General features: G+C 37.2%; 1 protein-coding gene across 2 annotated transcripts in view; it reads right to left on the reverse strand.

The window, feature by feature from the left end:
• Window positions 1-11,426, reverse strand: part of EDIL3 (EGF like repeats and discoidin domains 3) — a 386,777-nt gene extending 375,351 nt beyond the window's left edge. For both annotated transcript variants that reach the window (XM_036279454.1, XM_036279453.1), the window contains exon 1: window positions 10,941-11,426. In XM_036279454.1, coding sequence (XP_036135347.1) covers window positions 10,941-11,007 — 67 coding nt within the window. In that variant the 5' untranslated portion in view covers window positions 11,008-11,426. The remainder of the gene's footprint in view (window positions 1-10,940) is intronic.
• Window positions 11,427-23,038: the final 11,612 nt, after the last annotated feature.

Raw genomic sequence — 23,038 nt, forward strand, 5'->3', positions numbered from 1 at the left:
GGATGGGACTATTATATGTCTTCCTGCTCTAGCAGAAGTCAGTTCTCTGCTGAGCCACTGTTTACCCCATAGCCCTCTTAACTGAATACTGTTCATAGCTTTCACACCTGAGATGCGGCACAAGACCCTCTTGCTCCTCAGTGAGACTTCCCGAACATTCTCTTTCCCACACAGTTTTAATTTCATGTCATATACCTCTATTCCCCAATACTACCTCCTTACTATAGTTATCTTCTGATTTCTATACCATATGCCCTCATTCCTGGAAGATTTCTGCTCCTGGTTCACTGTCATTTTCTCTAACATTTCTCCTGATGTAATTTTTTTGAGAATTTTAATACCCACATAGAAAATTTTTCCAAAGCCTGGCCATCGATGCCTTGACTCTTTTCTTCCAATGATCTTGTTTTCTACCTGCCCTCAGTCATAGTTCCTATAGTCATACTTCCAAATTTGTAGTTATTAATAATTATAACCACAGTATTATTACTTCAATCCCCCATAATCTTACTCCTCATACCATCACTTTCTTTTTTTTTTTTTTTTTTTTTATCCTCACCCGAGGACACTTTTCCATTTTTTGTTCAGATAGAGCGGGAGGGAGAGAGAGGAAGAGAGAGAGAGAGAGAAACATCAATGTGAAGGGACACATCGAGTGGCTGCCACCCGCACGACCAACCAGGGCCAGGGACAAACTGCAACCGAGGTACATGCCCTTAGCGGGAACCGAACCCGGGTCTCTCTGTACCGCAGGCCGACGCTCTAACCGCTGAGCCAAACCGGCCAGGGCTACCATCACTTTCTATATAGTTACTGTGCATTCCCTTTAGGACCTCAATTCAACCTTTCAGCTCCACCAGGATGGCCAATGGACTCTGCTATCATTTGACAGCACTTTTCTGGAGTGCCCGGGATGGGAAAGGGACTTTGGTAACTACTTTAGTTTGGAACTTAATGAAGCAAAGGTGGTAAAAGCATCACAGCTGAGAAATTCATAAATGGTTGAATACCTCTGGAAATGGATAACCAGAGATGAGGTTGGGAAAGAAAAGAAATAAGAAGGATTGAAAATTAGAGTAGTGACAAGAGTCGGTTCAGTGGGAATGAAGGGCAAGGACAGGGAGAAAGAGAGAAGATTCTGTTGAGATAAAAAATCTGAGGAATTTAAAGTACTGGCACAAAGCAACTCTTGTTATGAGAAAGTCCAATAAACAGCATTGCCAGTAGGTACCTAAAAATGAAGATAGAAATCATTAGCGTTGGGAACTTTCATGAAGTTTAATACCAGAATATTATAAGGGTCACAAGTTTATGTGTTAAAGTTTTTAAGGAAACAAATATTAGAGAAGAAACAGGGTTTTGAAGTCATTGAGGATGCTCAAGATATCATGCTGGTTACTTGGGCTCCAAAAAGGAAAGGAAGTAGTATATGCTGATGGCAAGAAAGTACTAGTGTTGGGCTGAGAAGCAGTTTGAAATAGTTTTCAAAAAATGAAATAGCAGCGCACCAACTCCCCCTTCTCGTTTTGTGAGTCCAAGAACTAAGAAAAACACACAACTATAATTCTCACAAGTAAAGTGGTATAACAGAAAAGAATAAACTATACATTGGAATCAGAACATGTAGAATCAAGTTCAAACTTCATTGGTTGCTTGAATTGCAGCTCATGTTCCATTACACAACCCTGTGACTTTTAAACCTCAGGTTTCTTGTTTATTAAATGAGACCAAGAATGACTTCTCTGGCCCCAGCCCTTGTGGTTCAGTTGGTTGGAGCGTCGTCCCATACACCAGAAGTTCATGGGTTTGATTCCCAGTCAGGGCACATACCTAGGTTGTGGGTTCGATCCAGGTCAAGTGGGGCACATACAGGAGGCAACCAATTGATGTTTGTCTCTCACCACCATGATTCTCTCTCCCTCTCCCTCTCTTTAAAAATCAAACAACATGTCCTCAGGTGAGGATCAAAAAGAAAAAGAATGCCTTCTCTGCTTATGTTACCGAGAACAGCGACAGAAGAATGCTGAAGAAATTTTAACTATTGTTTTCTTCTTATTATTATTATAGAGAAATAAATATAATAAAGCATATAGAGGTTCATTTCAACTATTAAACATTATTTAGATATACAGAAGATATTAGTAAGGTAAGCTCATGTTAGATGATATAATTTTCATTATTTTGTAAAATATTTAAAGTTAATCCAATTCTAGTTAAAAAAAAAATTGGGGGTAAGTAATTGTTAAAATAAACCAGATAATATAATTTTCTAGCTGATGTGGTTTGAGGCATTTTAGTGTTTTTGTTTGGCTACAATTTCTTAATAAATTACATAGAAATAAAATTAAATTAGGATGGGATGTAAGGCAAATTAAAAGCCTTTGTTAAACTGCAGAAATAAAAACCTTGTTAACCTTTAAGATCACTATGTCCTACATTATGTATCTGAAAAGAACAGAGAAAGCAAGCTCTACCACATCACATTGAATAACAATGGGACTATGCAGATGAGCAGTGGAACCCAAGAAAACCAAAACAAATTATAAAAATCATGTTGAAATAAAATTGAATAGCAAGATTTTGAACATAATGCATTTTGAATCACTTCCTAAGTGCTCTTCTCTCTCCCATCTTCACTGTTCTTGCTAGTGTTACATTATTGCGAAAGACACATTAACTCTTCCTATTCTGATTGTGGAAAAAAGTATGACATAAATTTGAAAAATTAAAAAATATTGTCCCAAGAGAATAAATAGAATTTACCACTCCCAAAATAATCTACCAGTTAAATAGTAATTTGATATAATGTGTTTTACAAATAAGAAAATCATTTAACAAAATATCTCTATGAAATATAATGAAGAAAACAAGCTGAGAAACAAAATAGACCCAGAGACATTGAAGTCGGGTGCAGACTGACAAACCTCAGAAGAGGTGGACGTGGGAGAGGGGAGAGATAAACCACATAACTTATACGCATGAATGCAAAACCATGGACATAGACAATAATGCTGGGGGTGGAGGGATTGGGATGAGGATGTCAATGGGGGAATAAAGGAGAAACATATGTAACAAAACTAAATATATATATATATATTTCCATGATACTCAGATGTGCTACACAGTGAGGTTTAGTAGCTAAGAGAACAGGCTTAGATTTAAACTGGATTCTAACTCTAACAAGCTGCTTGGTACTTAGGAAATTATTTAACCTCTCTGCATCTTTATTTTACCATTCATATATAAATAATAATAACAACATCTGCCTCAGAATTATTGTGAGAATCAAAGACAGTACTTAGAACAGTGGAACACAGAGCATTCACTCAATAAATACTATATTTATAAAGATATTAGAATGCATTCCCCTTGTTAACTTGTCTAGCAAAATACTTAACCTGATATGGTGGCAGTCCCCAAGTCAAGAGAAGAAAGGAAAAAAGAAACTGATACCTGGAAAATTGTTTCTAAGTCAATATTAAAGTTAGCTGAAATGTTAGAACCTTGTATCGATCAAAATCACCTATCACTAGAGGTAGCTTTTCTTTTCACTGATGATGCATCACGAACATAAAAAGCACTCTGCACTATGCCTGTACATCAACATTACATTTTAACAGGCTCTTGCAGGAGCATTGAGCAGTATTTCCAAAGTAGGCTCATCTACAACACAGATGGCAAAAAAAAGGTGAAAAACAGTTCTTGAAACTACTTTTGACTTCAAGGCATACTACTGTTTAAAATTTGCATTTCTTAAGGAACACTAATTTGCAGGGGGTTATAGCTTCGTTTATTTTAATATATAGGGTGTCTTTGGGGTTTTGGTGGTGTTGTTTAGTTGTATTGTTTGTTTTGCCTGGCACTGTTCTCAGCCCTGGCTCTGTAGGAAGCACAAAATATAAAGCTAGAACTTAGCATATAAATATTAAAGCCTTTTAATGGTAATTTTGCCTTTTGTTTGTTTGTGGACAACATTTCAAAAAAGCATGTATCTACAATACACAAGTTAAATTATAGAAAGAAACAAGGTGGATAAACAAACAGGAAAAATAGTGTGGATAACATCTGAGTTCGATGGACATTTGGAGAGAAAATGTGAGGATAGAACAGCACCAAAGATGTGAGCACAGACTCGTGCTTGTAGGTGAGAGACTGCTCACCATTACCAAGAGAGATTTGTCAATTTATTTTAAATGCAAATATCCTCCAGTGTTCATTTGACTGTTCTAGTCTTTTCTGCTCGAGTCCTGAGCCCATCTTACCCTGGCTTCTTCATAGATTCTCCAGTATCACTAAAATGTAAATGTTCATCCTGACCTCAGTACAAGAAGAGATTTAAGAGGATTATTTTGCATTCCCAAAATAAACGACTTTATCAAAGGCCAAGCATAAACCTTAAAGAATGTATGTATCTCTAACTCCGTTTAGAGATTACCTTCAAATCAAGCACAATATAATCTAACAAGAGATTAAAACCTTGGTCTTCCCATTCATGTACTGTTATACTATATTAAACTATTTTTTAAGAGATCAATCAGTTTGATAAAGACTTGTTTTAGAAAATAGAAAAGGTAAAGTTAAGATATAGAGTCAATCTTTCTTCATAGTAACAAGCACATTCAAAAGTGCTTTAGTACTTAAAAAGCCCTCACTTAAATCCTTGTACATAAATCCTGCATTTACTTCATGCACTATTAAACCTTCTGTTGAACAAATCCTACTCAGTTACTATCAATATAATAATGCATATTTTAAAACAAAATAGCATTGCATTTTCTTCTAAAATATAATAAAATAATTGCGGGACATTTTATCTGCATTCTGAGGTCTACTTTTTCTCTACAAAATTGAGTAGTATATTTTGTGATACCTTCATTCATTACTGAAGAGGGGAAATCAATAAAAAATATATTGTCACATTTTCTCTGGCATGATGGAAAAACAAAGTTTTCAAACAAGGAAATTCTTCAGAGTTCTCTCTCTTTCACCATTAAGCAGGTTTTGGAGCTTAAACAGTTCTGACAAAATCTCTTCAATGGTGCATGCATTTTACTGCCTTTGTACTGCAAAATGTTAAACACATTGCATGAGTCTGTGTTTAGAATGCAAGCCCAGTACTGATACCAATCACTATAATATCCCCACACAGCAATGCCTTTGGCCTTTACATTCAGCCCAACCTACTCCCCAACGAATGTCCCCAGTTTTTGACCCTGTAAGCTATCACTGCTTTTGCATACACTTTTCCCATCTCTTTGTCTATTAGCTGCCATTTTTTATTGCTCTGATTAAGTCTGACCTATTACTTCACATGCCCTTCGTTTTCTGGATCTGGTTTAAAGATAGCCCAGGAACTTAAAAACCAAGAGCAATAGACTTTTCTATATGATCTAAAGCCTAAATACAGTGTCTATTTTAGGTGATCAGAAGTTTTTTTTATGTTTTCTTCTAGGTTCTCAGCTATGTGCTACAGCAAAGCAAGAGACTTCCCTACAAGTAGAGTGGATATAAATATTTGCCCCGCTGGTGGATTTAGGCAGGTCACTGTGATCAAATTAAGGTGAGTTGCTCCTTAATTCAGATTCTAATTTATTTCCATTTTATGTTTTAAACCTCAGGATTTAGTAGTAGAGGCTTCACATTGTCATCTTGTTTTTTTTTCTTTACAATAAAATAAATTGTGAATTCTATTTTGGAGAATTGCAACCTTTTAAGAAAGATGATATAATTTTATAGTGAATGCTAAGTCCTAGATGTTATCAAGCAAGGAAATGTTGGGGGCATGTTGGGGGAGAACAGAAAAAGATGGAGAGGGGGAGATAAAGAGAGAGTTTTCACTTTAGAAGGACTCTGACAGAAAGTATGCCATTGGAGACAGACTGTTAGCATGGCGTCAGCAACTGTATTAAAAACTGAGAGAACTTATAGAAATGGTGAATCTGTAACCTGGCTTTAAGGGCTACATTAGCAGATGCCAGGACTACTTTGCAAGGACAGGTTATCAGGTAAGGATCAGTTAGAAACAAATAAATGATGTCAAGGGACTGAAAAGTTGATACATAATAGGCACATATGTAAAGATTAATAATGGGCCAAAATGAGTAATACAACTTTATAATGTCATTTAGTCTCTTTTGGACACACAGTTTATGTTATTTAGAAACTTGAAAACTCTAAAAAACATACACTTGACTATCATGACAGAAAAGGACATGCAGTCATCTCTTACCAGTACTATAGATGTATATAATATATAGTTATAAATTCATATAACAGAATTTCTATTCATAAAATATATATTTGGTGTGGAGAATACACTTAAAAGCATGCCATACATTTCAATAATAATTGCTTTGCTACAAGTACCTTGTTAATTCTATACGCATTTCCGTTGAAGATGCTGAGGAGACCCCTGGGAAAGAGTGGTTTACCCTAGAAGTGTGCTTGTTTGTGGCAGTAGGAACAACACTGTTCCCAATTTAGAATCTTGTGGTACAAGCAGTGGGCCCTCTCTTTTTCAGGGGAGCACTGAAAACTAATCACATCAGTTTCATACTGAGTAAAAATTCACTTTATGTGGACCTGAAGATTGGCATTCACTAGTTACTTCTTTTCTTTTTTTCCATCTTTCCTTTAAAAGATCTCCACTGATTATCCTGACACCTGCTGGCAAGGGCAGAGTTGATCCCAATCTACTTTTCCCTTCAACAGTTTTCTCAAATCTGACTTCTTAGAGGTATTTTAAGTGACAATTAAGAGGTGATTCATTCCTCTTATGTATTTATATTACTGCATTTCTAGCATTATCACTTAACTATAAGAAAATTGTCAATACCTACCCCACATGGGTAACCATTTGACTCTTTGTATATACATACATGTTTGCTTTGATTAGCCAACAGATAGTAAAAGCATTACATCAGCAATGATGTAAAAAAACAAAAACATGCCAGGCATCTTCATTAAAATAGAGATAAAATCTGAATAATAGGAATGACTAGGCTTTGATATTCTACTGTTGTTGTTTTCACAAGTGTCAGTTTGCAAACTACTTAAGAAATAAACTCAAGTATATAAAGAGTAAATTAATTAGTTCTGACAGAAGTCATACCATTGATTATATATTCACAAAATTTGTTTCTCAATACCTACTCATTCGGATTTACTCTGGTTTGAACTGAGTTCTGAAGCCTGCATTTTTGTTTTTTTGTTGTTGTTTATTTGTTTTGTTTTATTCTGGCAAGGATACAGTCTAATGAACCTACTGTATAATAAATCATACTCAACGCTATTACATTTGCAAGTGTGTTCAGTGACAATGAATATCAGAATTAGTTTTTTAGGCTTTAGAAACTCTCAAATCTAGCAAGTTTTAAAAACTGTACACAAATTATAACATATACAGTCCATCCCATTATTCAAAACCCTGCAAAAGACAAAAAGTTTAAAAATAAATTACCAAATTAAAATGTTTATCTTAATTAATATCAGTGAAATTAGGAGTTTGGGCTACAAATTTAGACTCTCAAAACTGTGAACTTATATTTTATAATGGTTTGAGTAACCAAGCCATTTTATTTTAGTCATGTATACTTTATCCCTTTACTTTATGCTGCTATAATTTTGTGAGGAGAAATCATATATATCTAGCAATGAAGGCAAATTTTGTTAATAATTTATTAAAAGTACCCTAGATCCTGAATATATATATTTTATATGAATAATATTCTTAAGATATTTGAGAAAAATATAACAGAGTTCAGAGAAGAGTTTATAAGTGATAGACATTTACCTGGTTTTGAAGATCTTTAGTTATTTCAAGACCATAGAAGAAAGAACAGACCATTTCAATTTTTTAACCATTAATCTGTATTACTATAAATTTATTATTATAAAATAATATAAATTTAAAACAAAATATATTTCAATTCTAAGGAAACATTTCAAGAATAATGTTCAGAGAAAAATGTTCATGACCTGGGGGGTGGGAGATGTGTGTTGTACTATGACAGTGTATGACATAGCCAAGATTTTGCATTACTGTCTAATAGTCACAACAGGATACTTTACTTTTCCTTAATTATTACAATTTAACATCCCAAATTTTTTTTTAAAATATTTCAATAAGAATCTGAAGTTAGCATTTATTTTTAAAGTATAAAATTAATGGTCTGTAAATTTGGTAATGAAGACATTAATGTGTGATCATTTTTAAAAACATATCAACCTGTTATTTCAGCATAAATACTACTATTCTAATCATACAAGCATAGTGTTGCTATCTCCCATGAATTATTTAAGTACCAATTTATTTTTCACTTGAAATTGCCATTTATTTAAAAAAAGGAAATGCAAATGCCAATGATTCATAGCATTTAGGACATGTCTAGACATTTTTAGACAGTGCCATTTGCTTAAAGACTTCAGGCACAAACTGCAGCCACAGGGCCAGATTGCATAAGATGTCACGTGCCTGCTGCAACTGTATGCATGTTATTGGATTTTTTAGAGCAACCCATAATGATGAATAATTTAAGAGTTAATAAAATATTCAATCTGACTGATCCATTGGTTTAATTTTAAAATAAAAACGACTAATAGAAGGAATTGCATGTCCTTATCAAATCCCAGGCATTAATGCATGGAAATTGCAACTCACACAGGGAAATTCCAATTTCTAAAAGGCATGCACTGGATAAATGACGTGTGCATGTGTGTGTGGGAGGGTGGGGTGCTGGGAGATTCTAAGCGTTAACACTGACTTCCATAACTTTGCTGAAAGTTTAATTTGTTTGGAGCTTTCATGCAAGCTGCACTCTGCCTTCCTTATGGCCGAAGGAGAATAAAGTAGAAAGGTACAAGTTGAACATAAATTGCTCATGGAAAATGGTGTTTCGCCCTAAAGCCCTCTTTCCCTCTACCCACAGGCTGGCTGAAAAAGGATCAATCTTCTGAAGAATTTGGAGTACACAGCTGCCCAAGCATTGTCTAGGAGCGTGGATGGGGAGGACAGGCAACCTCACCATCGTTGATTTGTCTGGCAGGGTACGCTGCGCCCTACCCTGGTATTTTTAGGAGGCAGAGCTCTGGACTGCAGCTAACTGGGACTCATCATGCCCCAGGGCTCCTGTAACCAGACCGCGCAAGGCTACAGCGACCACACACGCTAAACGCACCATCTCCTCCACCTCTGCCGCCCTCCACCTCGGAGCTGGGACAGATGGTGGCAGTGGCAAGGTGCCTGTGGGTGGGTGACTGTGGGTGTTTTCTTTCTTGGAGGCGGGGAAAGGAGGAGGAGAGAAGGAGTGCCTGCAGTTCTCCCCTTCTCCTTCCAGCTAAGGAATCAAAGTGCAAAAGAAATTCAAACGGGAAATAAGAGAAAGGAGAAATATCACTGGTGGGAGCACTATTTTTTTCATATCGCTGGGGACTCAGCTGAGCAACTACGGAGCCATTACCATTCCATAACCTTCAGTGGAGCGGCTGCCTCTGCTTGATCACTGGAAGGGCACTTCGTGAACGCAGGCGAGGTACACACCTACACACATGCCTACATGCTGGAGAAAACAGCCTCAGTCTGGGAAAGGGAGGGAGGCCGAGGAAAGGAGAGGCCGCAGATCCCTACTGGCGGGGCAGCAAGGGCATGTGGCCAGGAACACCCGGCTTCTTGGGCGGACAGTAGCCCAACAGTACACAGTTTTCCTATAAAATGAATGGATGGATGGATGGATGCACGGATGGATGGTGCAGAATATTCATGCAGCATCTAACCTCAAATAGATTCTAGACACACATTTTTTAATCCAGCTATCCGTATTTAGAGGCAGAGCATTTTATACCCTCGGTGTACTGAGCTCTCCTTGTGAAGCATCCTGAGGACCCCTTAGAAGGGGCTTAAGGCATCTGTAAGTGCACAAGGGGGCAACCCCCCTCTCTTGGCCTCCCCAAAGCCCCTGCCGCTCCCCCTTGCCCTTTTCCCTTGCCAACTTCAGCCTCCACCGGTGCAGACAGCTGGCCATTACCAGGGCTTGTATTGAAAAGCTACCCCTCCAAAAGGACTTGGAAGTCATCTATATAACTCAGCAGAAGACTCGTCATAGTTCTCTCTCTCTCTCTCTCTCTCTCTCTCTCTCTCTCTCATTTCACAGGTTGGTTTATTTCACCCAAGTCATGGGAAGCACCACCAGACCAGCTCCTACAACTTTTCTGCTCTTGGGCGGAGTGCGAGGGTCCCCAGGCATGATTTTTCATTTCCAGGAGTTAAGCTGGAAGGAAGGAAGGAAGTGCTGAGCAATGCTCCAGGCCCCTAGAATTGGACGAGAGGCGGATTCTCGGAGCTTTTCTGTAATTGATGCTGCTTTCGTGGATGTAGAGGCGGAAAAGAGCGGAACCGACTTGTCAGACCATTCTTCACCTCACCCTCAGCCCAAACTCCCAGCATTAGGTTCGGGTTTGCAAACGGCTCAGTCCAGCCCCGCGCCAAAGCTCCGCACCCCGTGGGCAGACAGTTCTGCACCTCGCCAGCCTCTTCCCGTTTCAACTAGATGAGCTCAGACACACTAGCTTCCCTTGATTGGACCCCAGGAAATGCCCACCCGGTGTCCTTAGTGGGCTTTGCCAGTTCGCACGGCCACCCCATGGCCAAGTGAGCGGTGGGATCCCTGGTGCCAAGAGTACCCTTCCCTCCTGCCTCCCTTCTTTCCTGGTCTTTCCCCAAGCTCACCTCGGTACCCCGCACTCTCTTCCCTGCTCAGGCCCCTCGCACTGGCTCTGACTTTGCGAGCACTTTTCCGGGCAAACCAGGGCGTGCTGCCTCCTCCACGCTGCCCGCCAACCTTTGCCAGCCCCAGGCACAGCCTCCGGCCCTATGCACAGCATTTTTCTGAGCACTCCCCTGTGTCCCGCACCCAGCAGCAGGGGTTCCCCCCCCACCTCCTCACCTTTGCAGAACTGGGGTACACCGAAGCTGAGCCCAACCAAGAGCCAAGCGGCCACCGAGTGCTTCATGATCCCTTCTCCAGGACTTGACCTGATCAAGAGTTGTAGCAGAGTAGCAGGGTGGCAGGGTCTCCAAGGTAGCACCGCAGGGCAGCAGCAACCCCGCCCCTGACAGTGAATTCAGGAAGATGTCTTCTTCCTGCAGCGCTTCCTTCAACAAATTTTTGGAGAGGGCGAGAAAGAGTGGGTGACCGGAGAGAGGGATCTTTCTTCTCCTTTTGCCTGTGCTCTGGCGCAAAGAGGTGGGCGAGCTTTGGGGAGCTACCCGCCTCAGCCTCTGCTGCGGGTGGGTCCCAGCTGAGGCTTAGCGGGTGGGGCGGGGCACGGGCTCCCAAGTGGCTCTGGGTCACTCGGGCTGGCTGGGCTGGCAACCGACCCCAGACTGTGCGCTCGGCTGGTGCTGCTCTCCCTGTCGTGGCTGCGGGGCTTCTGACTTGCAGAACAATGAAGCGTGAGGGCGGGGAGCAAATGAGCCAGCAGCTGGAGCGCACTGTGTACAAACAGAGGCGGCGTGTGTGTGAGCCTGAGCCTCCCAGGCGCTCCCTGGCGCCACCCGCCCCCTATCCTCCCTCTTATCCCTCCCTCAGCCCCCCTCCCCCCAGTCTCTCACTCTATCTCTGTCTCTGTCTCACTCAGAGGTGGCTCCTTCTGCTGGAGGAGAAAAGGGAGACAACTGCAGCCACACCCTGGCACCTGCCACCGCCTCTGAAGTTACTACATTCCTACGTTCTTGTATCTTTTCCACACCAGCCAGAGTCGCTGGGGTTAAGGGAGACACCTTTGGTGTCTGAGATTCCCTTAGTTTCCAGCATTGACTCTATAATTAACCACGTTAAGGATTCCCCTGAAGTCCCGTTCTCAGTACAGCCAGGAAAAGAAGTTGAGAGATTTCGAAAAGTGGCTCTTGGGGCAGGAAGCTGCTACAGACAGAACCCCTTGCAAAGTGAATTGGCCTGGATTCTCAGGAAATGCAACCTACTCAGCTGCAAAACTCCAATAGGCTAAGACAGGGCTGCTCTATTGGGGCTGGGGCGGAGGGTTGTGGGCTCATCTCTTCACAGGGACACAAATGTGAAGGCTTAGGGCAAGCAAATAGGTGACACGTGTCTTGGTAAGCAGATCATCTGTTCCAGATGAGAAGTATTGGGGTAAATTTGAGGACCGTGCAAGAAAATAGGAGGCAATGACAGATTCTTGAAGCATCACTAAAGTGGATCAAATTACCCTGCTACCCACCCAAAAACAATATAAATGGACTGGTTTTTGCAGTGAATGTGGCTGAACCCAAGTATAGCCCATAGCTTACAATAGTGTTCTCCTCTTTTTCGATTAGAATGATTGCTTAGTGTACATGGATTCAATTCCGGCAGTTGCAGGTACCAAAATGAAACACTTGTCTGTTTGATTTTTCTTTCTAGAGAGGGTGGTAGAAAGAGAGAGAGAAACACAGACACGGAAAAATTGAAGGAAACATTCTTGAAGGTAAGGATTTGAAAGGAGAATGGACTAAGAAAAGGATAACAGGACATTTGGTAGAGCAAACTTCATCTCCTTTTGCCTCCTTAGGTTCTTTAAACTTTAATTTCCATCTTCCTTTTGGAATTTGAAGTTACATCCAGGATGCAAGACTGATGAACCGGTAACATTGTATATTGCTATGGAGGAGTTAAGCTGTTGTGCCACTGGCAAAAACAAACAAACAAACAAACAAACAAACAAACGCCACAAAAATCATTTCAGTACAAGGTTTGTTCAGACCTTATGTTTGGTGGGAGGGTAACAGAATAGTTCTTTTGTTGTTAATAGATTTTTTTTTAAACATTTCCTTAATGTTTTCAATTACAGTTTACATTCAATATTATTTTGTATTATGTTCAGGTGTAAAGCATATTGATTAGACAATTCTATACACTTTACAAAGTGTTCCTCCTGATATTTTCAGTACCCAACTAGCACCATACATAATTACAGTATTATTGACTGTGCTGTACTTTACATTCCCATGATTATTTTGTATCTACCAATCTGTACTTCTCAATGCCTTCTCCTTTTTCACCCAGTTGGGGGACTAGGTGAACAAAAATAGTTTTTAAAAATGACTTTGCCAAGGAAAAGAGCAAAAATTGTTTATCTACTGTCTATTTTCATGTTTAAAGCCACTGATGTTAGAATAAGACATCACTGTCCAGAGCTGTAGTACAGAAGTTTTAAACAATCCAATTCCAGCTTTCTGGCACATCATTATTACGGAGTTTTAGAAGTGTGCTTTCAGTCATGCTGTGGCATGTCTACTCTAAGGTACCTCTTATTTCCCTGAAATTAGATGTTCAATATTAGAGTTAAGTATTAGTGTCATTTCTAAAGAATAATACTAAATCTCAAAAATGTAAAATAAAAAACCAGTGTCTATGTAATGAGATATTATTTTCCTGTTTAAGTTCCATTTATTTCCACTTTTACAATAATATGTGACTTTAATAAGCATTTTAGGAACTTAAATATTTTTTTTACAACAGTGTGTGACTAAAAGTTTTTTTTTTTTAATTTAAATTCTTAAACACACACACACACAACAACAACAACAACAACAACAACCCTCCAGGAGAGCATAAAACTACATTAAAGTGTATATTCTGTGACCAAATACCTGAAGTAGTGACTATAAGTGCCATCTTGTATTACCTGGTAGAAAATTTATAAAATATGTTGCCAGGTTAATACCTCTACTTCCATGGGTCCCAATTCCAATCTCAATCTGATACATAGCCTTAAATCCACAGCTCCCTCTTCTTAGTTACCTCTTCTTTTTTTCCTCCACTTATTGATAATGATCAAGTACCAATAAGCTTTTCATTTTGAAGTTTCCAGGTACTTTACCTAATACATTTATAGGACTGATTTCACTCTTACTAAATTCATATATAGCTTCTTTCGGAGTGGAATGTAGAAAAGGTTAGAAGACCAAAAGGCATATATTTATTTTTAAAAGAAGAAAAAGTAAAAGGATGAAATTCTGTTATGAATCTTTTACCTCATATAAAGTGCTAAGGGACCTTTACTAATTATATATGATCCAGTCTACAGTTTTATAGCTCCTTCAACTATGTGCCTCAAATGCCTAAAATGAATCTATATATCACTTGAAAACAGCACGTCCCAACATATTTTCTGCACACTTCCTTTCCCCAAGATGTTAATGGGTTTCTGGGAAAAACAAATTCTTCCATGGTCAAATAATTGGGGTAACAGTAAATATTAAACCAGCATCTTGAAGATTCATGGTGAATGTTAGCATATAAAACTTTGAAAGGTCCTGTGGTTATGAAACTTTTCCAAAAGTGTTTAATCAAGAATTTTGTAAATTTTGTTTTGTTTTGTTTTGTTTTTGGTACATGCCCCTAGCAGGAACCAAATCCGGGTCTCCCTGGTCCACAGGCCAATGCTCCAACCACTGAGCCAAACTGGCCAGGGATTTTTTTTTTTTTTTTTTTTAACTAAGAAAAGCTTTTTCTTTAAATACCCATCTGTTAACCTATCTTACACTTAGTGCTACAAGGAAACGAACTTGCAAAACATTGCCAGAAAATAAAGCAGAATAAAGTATCAGTAAAACTAACAAAAACTAATAAGAGTTGTTATTATTTAAGTATAGTTTGGATTCAGGAGCAGAACATACCTGAATTGAAATACTGTCTCTACCACTATAACTTTTAACGTAGGCAAGTTAGTTAACTGACAGCCTTAGTATTCTTACCTGTAAAACAGAGTTTGTAAAAGTACTAAACTCATAGTGATAGGCTATCGTGGTCACAACATGCCTTGCTCCACAGTGATGATGATAATGATAATGGTGGTTATGATGATGAGGAAATGAAGGAGGAAAAGGAGAAAATGAATAAGACAATAATCACATATAGAATTAAAAATTTTTTCTCACTAGTTATCTTTGCTCCCCATCCACCATGCCATTAAATTATTATTATTATTATTATTATTATTATTATTTTTGGTACATGCCCCTGAGATTCTCTGGTCCGCAGGCCAACCCTCCAACCGCTGAGCCAAACTGGTCAGGGCTAAATTATTGAATTTTTTTAACTCACCTTTTAATTTGTAAAAGAGCAAATAACACTACATTCAGTATTTCTTATTATTTCTGTAATTATTGAATGATATTTATAAACAAAAAGTATAGAAAATTTTTATCAAATTATACTCGGTACTGTAATTTTTATCACTTTGTACTTAAAAACTTTGTTTAGAATTTCGAGAACTTTATTTTAATAGCCAAAATGTCCTTGGATTAAAATTTGGATTTCAGCCTTGTGTGAACCAAAGCAGAAAATCCAGTCAAGCCCAAACCTGGACTTCTAACATACCGAACTGTTTTAAACTGCTAAATTTGTGGTGATCTGTTAAGCAGAAAAGAAAAGATAATACAGTAGATCACTATTATTATCCCCTTTTTAGAGAGAAGGAATATGACACAGGTTGGTTAGGTAAAGGGTCCATCGTCTCAACTTAGGAAGTGTTGGAGCCAGTAATGGAAACTCAAGAGTCTGAATTCAGAGCCCACCACACTCTGCTGCCTACAGTCATGGAGGATCAACTGTATACTAAGCATTAAATACATTTTCACATAATTGCTTTACTAAACCATTCCAACAAGCTTTATGAGGTCACCATTATTATTATCTCCATTTAACTGGTAAGGAAATCAAGGATCAAAACTTTGAAGTAATTTGCACAACATTAAAATAGTACTGAGGGATGGAGCCAGGAGCCAGGATCTGAGTCCTGATTTGATTCTAGGAGTGATTCTCACACCATGATGCTGTAGGTTCCATTTAGGCAGCTAACTTACTTTATGTATTTATATTTTCAATTGAAGTAGCTATAATTATAATTGTTATTTCTTAGTATAGTCTGCATCCTTTCTGACCTTCTTGATCTATCAATTTAGAGTATACTTTGCTTGAATGTAGATTTCCAAGCACATTTAAAAATTCTCCAAAATACTTGCATGACAAAAAACACTTTTTCATTGCTCTCCATAAACACCAAGCTAATTCTTGCCTCCAATCCTCTGCTCATGCTGATATGATCATCTGAACTGACCTCTCACAAATTCTAATCTTTGAATTCCCATCTCCCCAAATTATTCCAGCACAACAGAACCATAATTTCTTAGAATTGATACTTTCTGCATTTTTCTCTAGTTGTTTCACTGGTGTCATGAATGATTCTTGCCACAAATATAATTGTGTGCCATCGTCATAACCAAGTGTTAACATTTTAGATTTCTTTAGTCTTCCCACCATGCACACTAAGGAAAGTTCATTGTTAAGACTATACTTTTCATACTAAATTCCCAGTTCCCTGTATTTTTCTGCTAGATTCTCTGATGGACGCTGTCTCCAGAAAATATGCAGGGTCATTACATAAGAGTAAGCTTTTGCCTTCGGAGTGTGACCCTGGTAAAACACACTTCTGGTGCCTCTAATTCCTCCCCTCCAGTTTCCCACCCATTTCAGTGAATTACTTTTTAGCTCCCTAAACTATTTTTGAATAATTAATACATGCATGTAATGAAAGTTCAAAGGTACAAGCAAATGAGGAAATAAAAGTTTCCCTCTTAGTGTCATTTCATCCTTACACAGGGTTGCTTCACCAGGACTAATTGCTGCCAGTTAGTATAGCCATTGCTGTGTAACATGTGTTTTTATATGGTGTATATATGCACATGTATCTATACATAAATGCTTTTCAGAACAATTACTAAATTATATAAACATTATGCATCTTTTTTTTTCAGAAAAAAATTAAGTATTTCTGAAATTATATCAAGGGCAGTGTAGTGCTTGTGAAACATAAATCTCTTTTAATAGACATTTAAGATTTTTCCAATCTTTTGTTATTGCAAACAATGTTTATCAAACATATTTTGAACTCATGTGCAAGATACACTCGTTAAAATAGACTGCGTAAAGTGGCATTGTTGGCTGAGGGCATGTACATTTAAACTGTGGTCGATCTTGCCATATTGCCATTCATAAAATATGTATGAAGTCATCCTTCTACCTATAATGCATCAGAGAGCTTGTCTCCTTACATCCTAGCCAACGCAATGTGTTTGCAATTTGGGGGCTTGTCAATCTTGTAGATGAAAACTGGCATCACATGGTTTTGAATATCTCTTATCATAATTGGATGTTAGTGACTTTTCACATATTTAAAAATCATTTACATTGTCTTTATGTTGTGACATTTTGTGTCTTTTGCTCTTTTTTTTTTTTTCCTACTGGATTGCTAACCTATTTCTCGATTGGTAGTAATTCTGTATATATTAAAGAAGCTATCCCATTGGGTGTCATGTTTATGTCAAAAACTACCCAGCTAGTGTGCAGCTATTTTGTTCTATTTTATTGTGCTAAAAAATTTTGTATTTGGAATGGTAAAAGCTACCCATCTTTGCTTATGATTTCTAGGTTTTATTTTTTGCTAAGCTCTTACTATTCTACATTTATATCCACTTACATTTTCTCTTAGTACTTTTATGGCTATTATGGTTTCATGTGTGTATTTACAATTTTTATCGAAGTAAAATTTGTTTTTGTGTAAAGGGGTAGCATAGATGTTACTTGTTTTCCAGAAAACTACCAGTTACATTTTTTTAAAAAGCATTTATTGAATAAATGCATGTCATCTTTACTGATATGGCATGCCAGTTCAGTCGCTTAGTGAACATATATTTGGCTCTACTGCTTGCTTTTATACTCACCCATTGGGTTATCTGTTCAAGGGCCAGCACCACACTCTTAGTTGCTGTTGTTTTAAAATAGTTTTAATAACTTCTAATATAAAATACCCTCATCTACTTCTCTTAAAAATATTTTCTCACTACTGTTGTACATTTGTGTTCCCCATATGAACTTTAGAATGAGCCTGTCTAGTTAGTATGGCAATAAACATATTTATAATATTAGTAGTCCTATCTATATATCCAAGTTTTCCTTTATGTCCCTCTTGTTGGTTTCTACTTAGATATTTTACCTTTTTATGTACCCATCTAAATGCAGGTTATTTTTTCCATTATGTTTTGTAGCTGAATGTTTATATTTATATGAAGACTATTTGTGTGTGTGTGTGTGTGTGTGTGTGTGTGTGTGCCCCACTGTTATACCTAGTAATCTACCAAAATCTTTTACTCTTTATATTAGATTTTCAGTCGATTTTGGGTTTTCTAGATATACAATTATATCACCTGAAAATAATATTAGTTTTATACTCTCCTTTCAGATTTTCATACTTCCTTCTCTTCCCCATCAAACTTTTATAACTGCTGCCAAATAAATGCTGACTAAATGGACACACTCATATTGTTCCTGACTCTAATGTGACCAGACACAGCACGTGTGCTCTAGTCTTCTCAGTCCAGGGCAGGCATTACAGTAATTTTCTGTATACTAGCGTTTGCTTGAAAAATAAGGAAAAATAATTTAAGGAGCCAAGCTATTACTGTTAGTGTAGAAAGAAAATGTGTGCTCACGAATGTACAGGATAGGATAAGAAAAAAACAATGTTCTTTACAGGAAAGACCTAGACACTTGTGAAGATTTGTCAGGAATGGATGCTGCAGACTTTGAGGTTGCATTTGACTAAAGACCGGAGCTCAGTGTTTTCTGACTTAAAATGATAAAACCTTCCTTTATATCCACTACAGTCAGCTATTTAAATATATGATTAATTGGGGAAAAAGATGATATTGTAACTGTCCAAAGGATAATCTTGGACTATTTCCCCTTTTATCATTTCATTGGCATTTCCCTCTGTTTTTCTCCATTTCTAATATTGCTGAAAACTGAGTCAGAGATTTTTTTAATTTAAAATATACATGATTTCAAGCATAGCAATAGGACCAAAGCTAATAAAACATAGAGAAAAACATTTATTCATAAACAGATAGTCAAGATTATGAATACACAAGATCCTCTTTGATTTTCTTGTTCCAAAATGGACTGCAACTTAAAGAGAAAACTGTCAATAAAAAAGTGTTTCTTGCCACAATCACTGTTTTGTTTATCAAAAATTGCAAATGCAAATAGAATATATTTCAACATGTGGTATTTTAGCAAGTGCAATTTAAAATACGGTTTATTTCTTGCACGGCTGACGTGGCTCAGTGGATTGAGTGTCATCCCATGGACTGAGAGGTCCGGGTTCAGTTCCCGGTCAGGGCAAAGGCCTGGGTTGCAGGCTGGATCCCCAGTAGGGGGCGTGCAGGAGGCAGCCAATTGATGTTTCTCTCACACATCCATGTTTTTATCTCTCCCTCTCTAAAAAAGTCAACAAAAATATATTTAAAATAATTAAATAAAATATGGTTTATTTCTTCAGCCATGGGGAGAATAACATTTAATTTTATGTATTTAAGTTAACATTGTTTCTATTACTTGTCTGTAGATAAAAGACTCCTTGAACAATTTTCCTTACATAGTAATTTAAAATATTTTACTCAAATAAAATATCATGGATGTCTATCTCATAATATACTTGTAATTTGTCTTAAATTATTATTGTATTAGCATAAAATAAAATATTTGATTAAATGTTTCAAATGCATACATTTTCCATAAGAAGCAATACAAAACCATAGTGCCTGTATTACAATTAGGAGGATAAAAGAAATATGGTCCTCACTATGAAGAAAATTATAACCTTTGATCTTATGCTTTTGAGAGTAACCAAAACAAAATAAAAATTTAAATCAATAAATATTTTTACTTCATTAAAATTTAATTTTTTATTCTGCAAATACAAGGCTTAAGGAAATAAACAGACAAACCACAGACTGAGAAAATATATTTGAAATCATATATACAATAAAGGAGTTGTTTTCAGAATATATAAAGAACTTAAAGGTCAATTTTAAAAATGAAATAAACAGACAATGAATCTGAACAGATACCTCACCAAAGAAGACACACAAAGGGCAAACAACATGCAGGAAAATGTACAACATGATGTATTAGGGAAATGTAAATTAAAACCACAAAGTAACAGCACTACACACCTATCAGAATGGTAAAAAGAAAAAGAAACTAAATGCAGATCAGGGCACAAAGCAATAGGAGGCCATCTCTCCCACAAAGCCTAAAATATTTACCATCTGACCCTTTACAATAAAAGTTTGGAGACCTCTGGTATATGGGAACATTGGTGTAATGTTGTTTTTTAAATTTTTTTCATTAATTTATTTTTGTTTCAGCTGTTTCTCCTTTTTCCCCCATTGACACCCTCCTCCAGATCCCCCCCATCCCATCCCCAGCACTGTTGTCTATGTCCTTGTTTATGCACACGTGCATATAAGTTCTGTGGTTTATCTCTTCCCTTGACCTCCTGTTCTGAGGTTTGTCAATCTGTACCCTACTTCTATGTCTCTGGGTCTATTTTGTTCATCAGTGTGTTTTGTTCATTATATTCCATAAAAAAGTGAGATCATGTGATATTTGTCTTTCTCTGCTTGGTTTATTTCATTTAGGATAATACTCTCCAGGTCCCTCCATGTCGTCTCAAAGGATAAGGGATATTTCTTTCTTACAGCTGCATAGTGTTCCATTGTGTACATGTACCACAGCTTTTTTATTCACTTATTTACTGATGGGCAACTTGGGCAGTGTACTGTTTTTTGTGTCTTCCATTAGTCTAAAATAGTTTCAGTACAAAATAATGTCAAGTGCCCTTTAAATCATCACCCTATTTTTGCCTACCACTGTTTGAGAGCTATTTATAACACACTCTGCTATATGTTTTTCATGCATCACCCTAATTAGCCTTTACAGCTCATTCTATTGTTTTCCTAATTTTACACCCAAGGTTAGTTAAGTCAAATGAACCAAGAGATGTTAAATAGGGTTTAAAAACACAAAGACAGTATACTTTCTTTGCTTTATTTGATGGTCCTGGGGACTTTGATTCATAGATAAGTTTTTATTTTCAAGAACAAAATTATAATGACCTGGGCCCCGAGGCTAAGGTGACTAAATAACTCCATTTTTATCATCAATGGAACTTCCTCAATATTTTTCCAATAATAGGTTAATTACCCCTAGAAGTAAAGAAATTTTACCTAAGATTATAGTTGCCCCATGTGTGTTGGGAGGCATTTGCAGTTTCCAGTATTAGTATTTGCAGCAGGTATTTATGGGCCCGGTGAATAATGCTAATTTTGACTTCTGTAATCGCTGTCACACCCACTATTGTACAGGTCCTCCGGAGGGAGGGGGGAAAAAAGAAGATGGGGCTTCTGTCTTTAAAACTGGACAAGCAAGAAGACTCGGGGCTGCTGATATGAGGGGAGACTATGCCTTCCGCAGCCCGCCGGCGAGCATAAAGCATTCCTTTACAATTTGGCTGTACGTCTCTGGTTATCTCACTGACACATTATAACAATAAAATATATATAAAAGAGACTATAAAACAAAATTGCACCATTGCTTCACTAAATACCTAGAGAATTCAATGATTTCTAGTGCGATTTCAATACTTTTCTTTTCTTAAAGTATATATAAGGATGCCACTTGATTTGTAGTGTAATGTGTGATCTGAAATATAATAAAACATATTTTGAAATGAAAAGTTGCAGCTTATATATAAAGACCTATTGCAATGTGAGCTTTCATTCATCCAATCAGCAAATAAAATTTAAAAAAAATTATTTTCTATTTAGCTGGATTATTATTTACCATTTTGTTATAAGGAATACATTTCTGAATGTTTACTATAAAATAATGTAATGACAAAAATTCACATAAATTTGAATGTACAGATCATAAATCAATTAAAATCCAGTTTTTTAAAAATAAATTGATAAATTTAGAGGATCTCTCAATCTGGTAATTTAGACATGAATGAATTAAAAGTGCTTCCAAATGGAAGATAGACACTCTTGCCAAAAAGTTTAAAAATGGGATTTTTTTACTTGCTAAAATACGAGTAACAGTGATATGGAGATGTAAACTATTTTGTAGTTCTGTATATGAGAAAACTCCTCAACAGTGTGAAGGGTGAGGGATGGAAATGTTTCTAGTGTTGCCTACGACCTGACTCAGCATCAGCTGAAAACATTCTTGTACTATTTTAGCATTTTCCTTTCCTCTATTAAATAATGTGTCACTCTGGGCTATGACTCAAGTTGGTGACTCATTTCTGTCCAAGACTCTGCCTGAGGATCTTTGAGTGATGACGGAAACTACCAGAAAGTTTTCCACTTAGAAGAGAACTTGGTTTTGATAACAGGTACATAGACTATTAAACCACAACTGGTTTACTTTAAATAACGGGAGTTGCTAGGCCCTTTACCTTTTATATATTTTTAACCACAGCAAAACCTTTTATTGTTTTATGTGCTTTATATTCTACTGTACTTATATTTTTATTATTACTCCATTTCTTTCAGCTTTTTAATTTTTAATTTTAATATTTTTAAGTGCAGAAGAATAATTTTATGGACCTTTGGAATAGCTACATTCCCAGCAAGGGAGATGGACAGCTCTTTTGCTCTAATTAGTTCTGTAAAATACCTTCTAATGCTATGAAACAGATCTGCCTTTTCCGTCCCAGATGGCACCTTTGCCCTAAAAGGCAGTCTCGTGGAGGAGGAAGAGGCTAGTGCAGAGTTAACTCATTGTTCCTGGCAGTGGCTGCGACTGCTGGCTGAGGATTCATTCCCACGGGAACAAGAAGCACCAACTCAGACAGCTCAGGGTAATGACTGGAGTATTGTTGCTTTCTAATTTCTAGGATCCTTCAGTCCTTAATAAACACATCCATGAATTACAGACAACTTTCTGCCAGTGACCAAACCTCCCATTCAGTCCATAGTATGGCATTAAAAGGAAGCTGGAAATCAAAATAATTCATTTTGTTTCATTTACTTTTCTAGTTGCATTGTTTAGCACTTTTAAAATACATCTAATTCTTCAGTGGTTCGAACTTCTGGTGGCGCTCTGGCCCAACTACATGCCAGAGGCGTGCAAGG

This window comes from Molossus molossus, unplaced genomic scaffold (assembly GCF_014108415.1).
Source record: "Molossus molossus isolate mMolMol1 unplaced genomic scaffold, mMolMol1.p scaffold_m16_p_3, whole genome shotgun sequence".
Lineage (NCBI taxonomy): Eukaryota > Metazoa > Chordata > Mammalia > Chiroptera > Molossidae > Molossus > Molossus molossus.